We start from the raw sequence: 13,180 nt of genomic DNA on the forward strand, positions 1-13,180 counted from the left end.
TTCTGATATGATGATTTGATGCTCAAGAAACATTTCTGATTATTATCAGTGTTGAAAACAGTTTAGCTGCTTCATATTTTTGTGGAAACACTTTTTTTTCAGGATTCTTTGATGCATAGAAGAAGAAAAAAAAAATCAGATATATTAATACAAATCGTTTTTACATATTGAAATATTTTCACTCTCTGTTTTGTCACCTAAACTCGAAGTTTTGTTTTGTACTGAGGCCCTGATGAAGTTTATTTTGTGTTTGTGATTGTGCTAACTGAGTTTGTCCTGTTGGAGGCGCTCTTGAGTCGCTCAGATCTGCTGAATGAGGTGCGAGGCTGAGGATGGAATATTATGGATGTCATTGTTATCGCCACGGCAACAGTGTGATTGACACCGCAGGGAACATGGAAGAGCAGGACGCACGGAGAGAGTCTGAGCTCAGGGCAGCAGAGGAACACATGTGAAGCACTAGATCACTCTTATTGGCCCTCTCTGATTATTAATCAAATTAGCTACACTTACGGCACAGGACATGATGGGTTTAACTGGGAATATTCATAATTCATCAAAGTACTCTTGATAATTATAGTGTTTGCAAGCACTTTAAACAGGCATAAAATTATCAAATCCTGTAGACATTCACTGAAGGAGGGACCAGAATATCTTATAATGATGTGTTAGATCAGCTCGGTTCACAGTAAATGCTGTTTCTGGAAGGGCTGTGAGCATTTTAACTAACACACATCTGGGAACATAATGTGCACCAGGTTCTCTTACGTACATTCACATTTACAACATTTTTGTGGACAGAAGTTTACAGCATTTCAGCCAAATCTGCCAAATTGAAAGATTTGGATTGTAACTTAGTGTTTGTTGGTTCTCGTAAAGATTGATCACCCTTGCAAGTAAGTGTCCATTATCAGTAGAGTCTTTGTTCTGTGTGTCGGGACATTTTCATATGAAATGATATGACATATGACGAAACAATCACATTATACAGGTGAAACTCGAGAAATCAGAATATGGTGCGAAAGTTAATTTATTTCAGTAATTCAACTTAAAAGGTAAACTAATATATAGACTCATTACATGCAAAGTGAGATATTTCAAGCCTTTATTTGTTATCATTTTGATGATTATGGCTCACAGCTTGTGAAAAACGCAAATTCAAAATTAGAATATTGTGAAAAGGTTTTCATAAGCTGTAAGTCATAATCATCAAAATTATAACAAATAAATTATCATGATTAAATAAAGCGCTGTCGGAGTGTGAAGCGTAACGCTGGTGAAGAGTAGCGAGAGCTTTAATTAGCCAAAAACTGTTTTCTTAAATGACTTTCATCCTGGAGAAATGTTCTTTATAGACATGTACTGTACCTACTCCCACTTTATATTAGGTGTCTTTAACTATTTTGCTCGCTTAAGTGTTAGGTACAGTGCACATATTGTGTTCATGTTGTGTTGCAAAACACTTATTCTGCTAATGAGATGAGATTATTAGATTAGATTATTAATTAATTACAGCTGTAATTACATGCAAAACATGTACATGATAAAACATTTGATCAAATTATTAATTTAAATGTTAGTACATGGTAAAGAGTAAAGACACTTAATTATCTTTATTAATTGTTGTACTTTTTTAGTTTGCCATTGATTTACATTTAAATAGTTGTTTTTGTTTTGTTTTATGCTGATCTCTCATTGCACAAACAGCAGAAACCGCACAACCGTGCGCAGTTTTTGTATAGTTTGAAGATGCAAGCGGTTCACATACACAACGCGACTAGCTCACACTATAAGATATTAGGACCGATTTCTCTCCTTCTGACAAGGTAATGTCCTGATAATCTCGATGCTTCTACGGATGAAGAACTGTTTTAGGTGTAGTGTGTGGCTTACCAATACAGTACTGCCATCAGACGGCTGTGATGTGTCCACTGTCCACCACACTGTAAAAAATGTCTAGTTATTGCAGAAAAGACCAAAACTGCTACTGTAAAACCTGCTAATTGGTTATCTGCAAGCTATTTTACCATACGGCACTTGTAAATGGTTTAACGTATGTACAGTAATTTTACTAGAGATGCACTGATGTATCGGACACTGATATTTATCGGCCGATTTTGTATCAATTGGCATGTTGGCTATAGCATGAAAAAGGCCAAACGGATGGTTTATTAAGGAACTGAGTTGTATAATGTCTGTTCATAATCTAACGTTTTTCTATGGGTAAGATAATTAAATAATGATATATGTACAAAATACAGCAGGGCTTGACAATAAAGTCTGCCTGGGGCCAGCATAGAGACTAAGCGTAACGCGTCATAATCTGAAGACCATGCCCACCGGTGGGGGAAACAATCCAACCGTCTCCATTGACTTTGCATTGCGAGAGGCTGCCTCCTTGTCATTTCTTGCTTCTAACAAAAGACAGAAAAATGCCTAAAGCTGCTGTGTGACTTGGTGTACAGCAAACAAGCTAAGAAACCCAGAAATAAGTTTTTATAAGCTGTCGACCCCAAAAAACTTGGATACAGGCTGGAATGAATGGGTAAATTGTGGGATCCGTAAAATACAGTTACGTGTGCAGTAAGTTAAACATTTGGTAACTGGTAAGTCAAATATCCAAATGTTTTATATATTATATTTCTGTAAGATAAGCTATCCTGTGTTGCCGATTACGCTCTCCTCCAGCAAGCGTACGTTAGTTTTCAGAGTAATGAGACACGTTACGCTCTGTCTCAACAGCCTGCATCCACTTTTATGTCCTTAACACTCGTTTTTTGGGGTCGACAGTTAATAAAAACTTATTTCTGGGTTTTTTAGCTTGTTTGCTGTACACCTTGTCACACAGCAGCTTTTAGGCATTTTTCTGTCTTTAGTTAGAAGCAAGAAATGACAAGGAGGCAGCCTCTCGCAATGCAAAGTCAATGGAGACGGTTGGATTGTTTTCCCCGCCGGTGTGGGCGTGGCCTAAATACGCTCTGTGTCTATGAACAACGCTCGGGACGGTCGACAGAACTCTCACTGTCCCGATTGGCCAGTGCTGCTTCTTCACCAAAGTTTTTCCCTTGCACATGTTTATAAGCCTTGTCAATTTAAATATTTAAAAGCAAGTAGAGAACTCAATTCTACTCGCTGTGTGAGAAGTTTTTGGCGCACTAATCCAAAGTGACCAACCAGAAAGCAGCGTTTTAGCGCAAATACTGAATCGAGTTCTTTCACTTCTTCTAATTCACACATAACTATACGGAAATGCCCTTCTTGGAGAGTATTCTTGTGAACATAGTGGGTTATGTCTTAAATCTAGTAAACAGCTGAGAAATTAAACGCATGTGTAACAGTATATTGGATCCGTGCAGCTCTTAAAGTGACAGCTGACTAATATGCCTGTCTGTGTTTTAATGTTAAATCAAACAACAAAAGGCAAAAAAATTGCTCACTACTCTTGACTGAATAACTTTTGTAACTTTAATAAGGATTAATGTGTATTTAGAATATAATTTAATTTGATTACTTTATTTCTACCTGAAAACTGCTAGACCTACCTGAAACACATTATTTCACGTGTGTCTTTGTTCTGTTGTATTCATGTATTATGTTGGCCTGTTGAATGTTAAATGGATCCAATCCATGTTCAATAGAAATGATTTAATGATGCAGCAATAAGCTAGCTAATCCATGTGTTTTGGAGCATGATCAAAACTCATGAAAAATCTATTTCATTGTCAAAAGTTAAAATAAGAGAGCAAGTGAAAAATATCGGTATCAGAATTGGTTTGTTAAAATCGGCCAAAAAATAAAATAAAAACCTATCGGTGCATTCTTAATTTTTACTGTAAAAAATACTGTCAAATGTATAATTATGAGGTACAAACTTTGAATTTCCTTATAAGTTACAGTGGGAAACCATTAAAGAGCATTCCCAGAAGTCCATGCTTTACACATCCCATCACACTTAGATTGTATTTAAATTGTTTAGTTTCTTCTCATTTTTGTTATCAGTAATGTACATAAGGGTGTTTTGTGTTACATTTAAGTGAATGTTTATTGCATTATTTTAGTGTAGTGTGTCACCCTGACACGTGTATGAGTATTCACCATGTTTTATGGACAGGCTACTTATGATGAACTATCATATGGCTTTATATTTCACCAGTACATTTACCTGTTACCAGTACATTAACGTACAAAGAAGAAATTGATAGTTCAAGTTAACTGGTACATTAACATTACATCACTTAATGAAATATATGGTTAGAGAAGTTGTAAAATATGCAGATACCAGTACATCTGTAATAGCTGAAACAGTATGTATTGCAGTGTGAGTTTCTGGGCACCTGTTTTTTACTCTTAAAAGGATGCGTCCTGTTCAGTGCAGGTGATGAATCTGACCTCACTGCTGCAGCTGAAGGCATCCCCAGTGCTGTTGCTTCAACCCTTTCAGTGCGCTTCTGTGGTGTTCGGGAGTCTTCTCAGACCACACCGGGATGCTGTAAGCCAAAAACTCTCTCGGTAGATGTTCAAGTGTATAAATAACACCGTAAATCCCTACAAAGACCCTCAGACGCCCATCACAGCCCAGACATCAATGAGTCGAGCATCTGTGGAGTGGCTTAGACTTCGCTGTTTGCATCAGTGTGGTCTGAAAGTTTTTTTTTTTTTTAAATCACTATCTAGTGACTGGGACAGCTGTGGGGTTTGATATGAAATCACACTGATGAGTGTGTGGCATTTGCCGTGTTCGCCTCTGATGAAATCTTTATTTTTCTATTGCCAGAGGATATAATCCCAGAAATACCAATACAGCTGCACACCCGCGCGAGAACGCTTCGATAAGAAATCTCATTTGGTGGTACTTTGTTGAGTCATTGTAAGTGTAAATATGATGTCCATGTGAAGGCAGGCTTATCAGGAACTAATAGACATTACGCTTGGTCGAATCTGTTCATTTTGCCATCATTTGACATTTGGCTAGCATCCACTTTGGAAAAAAGAAAACATTTCCTGTTGCCTATGATTTACTAAAAGACAGTTTATCAGGGTGTGTAGCCTAGATAATATGTGAAATCCTTTTCCACTTATACAGATAAACGGGACAGTTTCACTCCCAGGGGATTGTATAGAGATGTCTTATTGGAAACATTTCATCAGGGCACATTTCATCAGGGCACATTACCACGTTATTATAATAATATTATAATAATTCACGCTTTTCTAAGCTTCCCTAGACTGTGCTGGCTATTGGTTAGTCAAATACAGATGCAGGGAAATATATGTAAACCCTTTTGTGAGGTCTGTGTTAAAGAGAACTTTGACTGCTGCGATTAGATCCGTTTGCAACCCCACCGTGACATTACGTTGATTTCTGCATAAATTAGTCATCTTTGGCTTTTTTTTGTCACAACATTAGACTAAAATCATATGCTCAAACAACGTACAAGCATTGCTTTTACATCCTTATTGAACACACCCTTTACACATTCACAATTTATGTTGGGGAAAAATACACTAACATTCAAAAGTTTCGGGGTCAGTACTTTTTTTGAAAGTCAACATCACCAAGACTGCATTTATTTGATCAAAAATACAGTAAAAACGGCATATTGTGAAATATTATTACAACTTTGAATTACTATTTTATATTTGAATCTATTGTAAAGTGTATTTTTTTTCTGTGAACAAAGTTACATTTTCAGCATCATTAATCCAGTCTTCAGTGTCACATGATCCTCCAGAAATCATTATAATATGATGATTTGCTGCTCAAGAAACATTTCTGATTATTAAAATAGTTGTGCTGCTTCATATTTTTCACCTTTTTTTATGATTCTTTGATGAATAGAAAGAACATTGTAACATTATAAAAGTCTTTACTCTCACTTTATTCACTTTATATTTCATTAACTTTTAGTATTAACTAATAAATCCCCAAACTTTTGAACGGTAGTGTATGTGAACCCTTAGATTTAATAAACGGTTGACCGTCTTTTGATGGCAAGAACGTCCACCAAACATTTCCTGTAGTTGCTGCTCAGGCCGTCACAGCTGGTCACCTGTTTTATTGCAAACCTTATAACCAAAGCCGGGTCGAGGTCAGGAGTCTCGACCTCTTCAAGAGTCCCTCCATCACATGCAGTGCCTTGACACACGCTACACACAAACAGAACAACACAATACGAGCCATCGGAGGTTATATTAGGGTTTCCCCGGTAATAAAGAAGGAAGTTGAGAGGCCTGGCTGTCATTACTGGCTATCTCAAATGTTGCTCCTGGGGTTATTATAGTTAACTTGAACTAAAACCATAAAAAAATAATGCCATAAACTTGAACTGATATAAAACAATAAATAAAACCTGTTTTATTTCAGCTAGTAGTCAAACACACCGGCTGTGAATCAGTCTAACAACGAGCTGCAGAGTTCATAAAATGTTGTGCATCAAATCATTTAATAACTCATAATATTTTTTAACATAGTCACAATTTAGCTGACAAGCCTGTAAATTCACAGTCTGGCAAATGAAAGTTGAATCTCACTTTAGGAATAAAGATGGGTCAGTTTCAAGGGTCAACTGAGGAAAAATCCCTCAAATGTACTAGTCAAGTAACCTTTATTTATACAGCGCTTTTTACAATACAGTTGTTTCAAAGCAGCTTTACAGAGATAGCAGGGAAATAATACAACAGTGTTTGTTTTTGCTGTACAGCAGATCTAGAAGAAAATAGTGTCATAATCCAGTTTAAGAAAGTTCAGTGATGGTTCATTTTTATTGTAAAAAAGTTATTAATTTACTTCATATATATATATATATATATATATACAGTGTATATATATATATATATAGCCCCACTCTGGAGAGCTGTTATGTCATCGTCCAGCTCAGTTCAGTTCTCATATAATGGTGGCAGATCAATATTATTGTTGAATATTTAGTGTCCCCAACTAAGCAAGTCAAAAGCCAAAAGCCAAGGCGACGGTGGGAATGAACCCAAACTCAACAATAGAGACAAAATAGAGAAAACAACTTGGGAGAACCCAGGCTCAGTTGGACACGCATGAGGAGCAGTGAGTAGTGAACACACACACACACACACACAGAGCATTGGGTTGCCATTATTGCTGTGGATTTGAAGGACAAAAAAGTTTAAAACTTTAAATTCATCTTTAACTTTATGTTGAGTGTTATCTGTTTTGGCCATTGAATCCCACACAACATACAAATGTAGGGAGCCAGAGAGAGTTTGTAACTAACTGTACAAAAGTGCACAGAAAGCACTTACTGTTGATCTGCACTGGTTTTTATTTTCTCTAAAAAACTGTGTGAATTAACTTTTCTTCTGGTTCCTCTCATTCTTCTGCCCTCTCCTCCGACACACAGCTACACACTGCGTCGTCATCTTTTTTTACTTTTTTTACTATGGTTGGCAACAAGCCCCCAATACACATACAATCAAAAAACTGGGGTGAAAACCCTTCAAACTAAATCAGGCCTAAACAAAGTTTGTTTGAAGTTTTAAAAAAAGTTTTTTTGTTCGAAGTTCGAAGTTGCCAAATCAAACGTAAACCCCTTTGAACTAGGGCTGGGCGATATATCGCATGAGATTGTTAGGCGCATCTCGTCAGTAAAGCCGGTTCATTGATTAGTAGTCAATCGCCATCACCTGCTTTCAGATGTAGCGGCATTTACCACAGAGCCGTAGTTAACTGACAAGCGGAGCATATCACATTAATTATCGCAGGCAATACGTCCGCGATAATTAATGCGATATGGCTCCGCTTGTCAGTTAACTACGGCTCTGTGTAGTAAATGCCACTACATCTGAAAGCAGGTGATGGCGATTGACTACTAATCAATGAACCGGCTTTACTGACGTGATGCGCCTAACAATGTCATGCGATATATCGCCCAGCCCTACTTTGAACTACCATTGGTCAGTGGTGCTGATGATGTAATCGGTGGGCGTGGCTCGGGGCTCCGCCTCCTTTGAGGTGTAAATCTTCTCCGGTTCATTTCTTCCGTTCAGTCCGTCGAGCTCAGACCTGAGTGATAACATTCGCACACTAGAGACCCGCTTTATAGTACAGACTCAAGTTTTAATTATAATGGAAAGCAACACTGACCCTGTTTTTTAAATGTTTAATACTGTAAAGCTGCTTCTTCTTAGCAATCTATTGTATAAAGTGCTAGATAATAAACGTGACTTGACTGGAGTACCGAATTTCCATGATCAGATGCTTTCTTAACTGCTGTTTTCTCTCTGATGTCATATTTGTTGGGTTTATTGTATTATTGAGAGTGAAGTGCTCAGCACATAAATGCCGCTCTTAGCAGAGTAGGCTAGGTGTTGGGTATGGCAAGCCGTTTTAACTTTTATTCATTTCCAGTATATGAATACTTGATATCAACAATTCAATTTTCACTAGTTAAAATGATAGTTATTGATATCAGGAATTAGATTTCTAACTAGTAACAATGCTAATTCTTGATATCCACAATTACATTTTCACTAGTTAAAATAAAAAATAACAATTTAATTATTGATATCAGGAATTCGCATTTTTACTACCGGTAGTAAGAAATCAATTCTTGATATCAAAAATAAAGGTTTTTACTAGTAAGAATTGTATTTCTTATATGTGAAATTGGAATATCAACTAGTAAGAAATAAATTCTTGATATCAACAATTGATTTTGAATGGCAGCCTATGGTGACATTTCACTAGTGAAAATACAATTACAGATATCAACAATTAAAGTGTTGATATTAAGGATTCATATCCTGGAAATTGATAAAAGTTAAAACGGCTTGCCATAGTTGGGATGTTTGCTAACTGTACATCGCTGAAAAGTTACATCTTTTTCCTCCCAAATTTAAGAATGAAAAATAATTTCTCTGTAAGTATATAGGGACCTTTAAGATGTCATACCGCCACCTACTGTGTTGTAGTAACTGGCGCTGGATTAATTACAATATTATTGTATGTTTAGTATATATACAATATCAGTATTCAACTTTTGAAATAGATCAGTCAGTACCAATATATAGTGATGCCACTACTATGTTCATGTGCATTAGATGGATGGCTTTGGCCTTTGCATCTCACTGTTTTTCATTACTATGTTGGATCATTACCCTGTTACAAAAATGGCAGACTCAAAACAAAAGGCCAGCTCTATGAAAGAAGCGCTCGTAAAGCCCGACGCTCGCCACATCCGTTGATGACTGTAATTATCTTAATAAGTTCACAGCTATTTTCAAGCTGCGGCTGGCTTGAGCAGAGTTCAGCGCTGCATATTTAATATGTGTATCAATGAAGAGGAGAGCAGTCCTCTCGAATGAAGGGCTTTGTTTTGTCATCAATTACCACTGCATCTTTCCAAAGGCCAGCGTCTAGATCCGCCCATGCTCACAGACTGCATAAATAACCAAAAATGATGACATTGATTCCAGTGAAGGATGAAAATCGTTCATGTGCCCAGAAATGATTGGCTTGGCAGGTGGGTGGTCTGTGTGATTCAGTTGTTTAAGTCAGTTGTTGTGTTGTGTCTCCCGCAGGCGTTCACTGCACACATGGCTTCAACCGCACGGGCTTCTTAATATGTGCCTACCTGGTGGAGAAAATGGACTGGAGGTTAGAAAACACACACACACACGAGCACTCACCAAATGAACACACGTAGACTGGCCACTAAATTAACCTTTTTTGGTGACCAGCCACAGTAGCTGGAGGATACCAAGCCAAGCAAACCTAAAAATGGCTCTTTTTGCACGCACATTAATTACCGGTACCTAAAATATCACTCCTTACAAAAAAAAAAAAAAACACAATCATCAGTGGATTATTTGACAGACTAATTCAAACCGTAACTAAAAGAACAGCTTCATAAGGATCATTTGTTCGTTCGTGGCTCGACTGGTCGAGACTGTTTTCCAAAGATGGCTCCTGCCTGTATACGCGACGTGTTCTGTCTTTATAAAGTATCTTCTTATTAAACTGTCTGTACACTTACAACGTTCTCAATGCTTCGGTTTGCATGTAGGGACCCTCATTATGCTACCGTGTTAGCGTGAGGCTATTTTGAGCCTGGTTAGTTGTATTAACTAGCGATTTCTTTTTACTTATATTCGATGCCCTATATACTAGCGTTATAAGCTAATCAGTTTTTAGAGATACAACTCTTTACATTCGATTATCATGAAAACACATCCCAGAGAAGAACGATCGACTCGGTAACCATGTGTTAATTACCCCTAGGTTCATTTTTCTCCGGAATTGTCCTTTAATGTAGATTTCATCCTAAAAGTGTGCGTACACAAGATTCAGATTTATAAATCATGCATACGCCAGAACGGCACAGAATTCCCTTTATAAAACCAAGTCAGACATGCGTCTCCACCCCTAACCATACATGAAGTTTTACTCTGCATACACTCATCTGCATATCATTCCCATATGCAGCTGTGTGGCTCTATGATGATTGAAATCAGGGAATTACTTAACAAACTGCAAAATGATATTTTCTAATACGTTTTTTTCACGCACGGATTGCTTTTGACAGCTCTGCACGAGCTCGCGTAGCCATCAGCGGGACAGTTAGCCGGCTCAAAGCCTCACAAACAAACGCTGAGTTCAACGCTGAGTTCTGCACGCTTGCGAATCCTATCATTAACAAAGTGCAGACAAAAAGTAAATAAGATGTTCATTGCTGTGTAGACAACTTTGATTATAATGGAACTTTTTGAGATCATGGACTGAGATAAGTGACCGCTTTTTGAGTGATTGTAAAGTGTTTTTTGAAAGTTTTTTCTAGGCTAAATATAATCCATTCAGAATATAAATAGAAGTCGACACATAACGGTATTGATATGATAATTGATATTAGTACGTTATCAGCTATTAATGTTGCTAATGTGCCTTCTAAAAATCAACATCCTTAAAAATAATAATAGGAAAAGCCCCGCCCTGCACGTTGAATCGTTACATATTTTTAAGTCCTTACTCTGATTATTGTAAAATATTGCATTGCTTCTGCACATGTAAACAGTCAATAGTCACGTTTATATGGACACTTTTTTTCATAGTCAATGACATAAATCACCAATTAAAAACATGTAAAGCATCGTTGGTTCTTAATTGTGTTGTTCTAGCACTCAAAACACCCCTGTCTTTGTCCATAAATGAAAAAAATAAATATGATATATTGAATGTCTATTGCATTCCGACTAAAATCACTTGATCACACATCACGGCAAAATTACAGCATTTCCAAACATCCCGGGTTGAAGGCAGGAACACTTCTTTGCTTGTTTCAATTTATCTCAATATCAACAAACTCTTCATGCTGAATAAAACAAAAGTGCTCTTGTCCCTGTTTTTTGTCAACTCGCATTGATCATCGTGAGACGTGATTAGAGTCGGTTTGATATCATTCCCCCTTACAATCAGAGTCACTCTTCTAGCGGAAACTTTGTGTTCATTTTCCAGAAGACATTGCTGAAGAGATCAGAACAACTCTGCTGACGTCTTTCACTGTGGAAGAAGTTAAAAGTCATTTCCAAGTCTCTGAGTCTGAGTTGTAATCTATAAATGGAAAGGCTTGGAACAGTAGTAGGTCTGCCTTGGAGACATCTGCTGAAATTTCAATGAGGGCGCATTAAAAAAGCATGTGAGGAAGTGAAGGCTTTACTTCTGTCACCTTCGGTCAGTGCTCGAGGCCGTCCAGTCGGGGGGGCAAGGCTTAAACCCTGAGAGGACAGCCGAGCAGAATATAAAACCGTGCCAGCAAATACAATCTGACTATTTTACTGATTAGCTTTTTTTCAAATTGGACTTTTTATGGTATAATTTAGATTTGAGATGTCAAAAAAAACGTGTGAGGGAAATACCCAAACTGTTTTTCGGTCTCATCAGTAGTACAGACTCAATTTTGTACGTGTCTACGAGTTCATAAACGTAGTCTTGGCTCATGAATATGAATTATGTTACACAGTGTTTGCTTTGTAGGCCTGCGTGATTAGCTGACAGGCATGATTTGGAAAGAAGGCTTGGTTCATGAATATTAATTTCTTGTGACTGGACTTTGGGAAGCTTGCTAACCGTTCAACATGACCTAATTAATATTCATGAACTAAGTCATAGTAGGAAGTCAAATAGCAACGTATTAAAGTACTTTAAGAAGACGTGTTGGCATTGTACGCTTATAAAATCCTGACGCTGAGATATCTGAGATAGGGACTAACTAGGTCACGCAGTGAACAACATCAAGTTTGACAAACTGCGTTCACTTGCAGGTTTGTAAAGATTTACGCATAACGCTAGTTTAGTCACATGTGTGAATGCCAGCATGCTGAAGTCGGTCTTAAGTCTTCAGGCTTAGAGTCTTCTTCAAGTGTTTGCCGTTCCTGGTGTTTCTCTCACTGGAGCTTTCAATGCGTCTCTGAAAAGTGTTGAGAAATAACATTGATTTGATTGGTTTTGAGCATTTATAAGCCCTCGCCATTGACCGCATGTGCGTATGAGGTTGTGGACTGCACAGAAATATGATAAACTCAAATATTAAAAAGAATCGTGCAAAGTTAGGATAGCAAAATAAATGTTAAAAAGGAGGAGAAAATGCCAGTATGGATAGGCCTCATCTTCAGACACCATATGAGCACAACCGTGCAATGATGCAGAACATACATGATCTGACTTGCCACAGTGAGTTTGTTTGGTCATTTATGAACTGCAGAGAGCATGAAACCATCAAGAGTTGAGAGACATTTAGAAACCAAATGATCAGTTCTGCCGTTCAGCTTCATTTCATATTAATTACTATGCATATTATTGTGCATATGCACTAATGCATGCAAATATTATTTAAGTATTTGAGGTTTAGCCTTTTATTTAACTTTTGTTTGATACTCAGTTTCAGTAAAGTGTTACAATATCAGTAAACTGGATGCATTGCAGTTGATCTGTAACACAAGAGCACTTGTGTTTACTCTTGGGCTTTTAAACCCGCCTCTTCCACACCTGGTTTGGCTAATCGATACTTCATTATGTTTAGTCAAGCATGCTAGTAGGAAGGGATGTGTTGTCTCGAGGAAAGAATTTAATTGTTCGACTTTTACCGTATTGCCATGTGGTTGCTTTCCCCCAGTAAGTGAAGACATTCTGCTGTAGCTTACAGCAGTTCATCAG

General features: G+C 37.4%; 1 protein-coding gene across 1 annotated transcript in view; it reads left to right on the forward strand.

Moving 5' to 3' along the window:
* Positions 1–13,180, forward strand: part of rngtt (RNA guanylyltransferase and 5'-phosphatase) — a 121,384-nt gene that overhangs the window by 7,679 nt on the left and 100,525 nt on the right. The window contains exon 5 of the mRNA XM_079639079.1: positions 9,553–9,628. Within this exon, the coding sequence (XP_079495205.1) occupies positions 9,553–9,628 (76 nt within the window). The remainder of the gene's footprint in view (positions 1–9,552; positions 9,629–13,180) is intronic.

The sequence above is a fragment of the Phoxinus phoxinus genome (genome assembly GCF_949152265.1).
Source record: "Phoxinus phoxinus genome assembly, chromosome: 16".
NCBI lineage: Eukaryota > Metazoa > Chordata > Actinopteri > Cypriniformes > Leuciscidae > Phoxinus > Phoxinus phoxinus.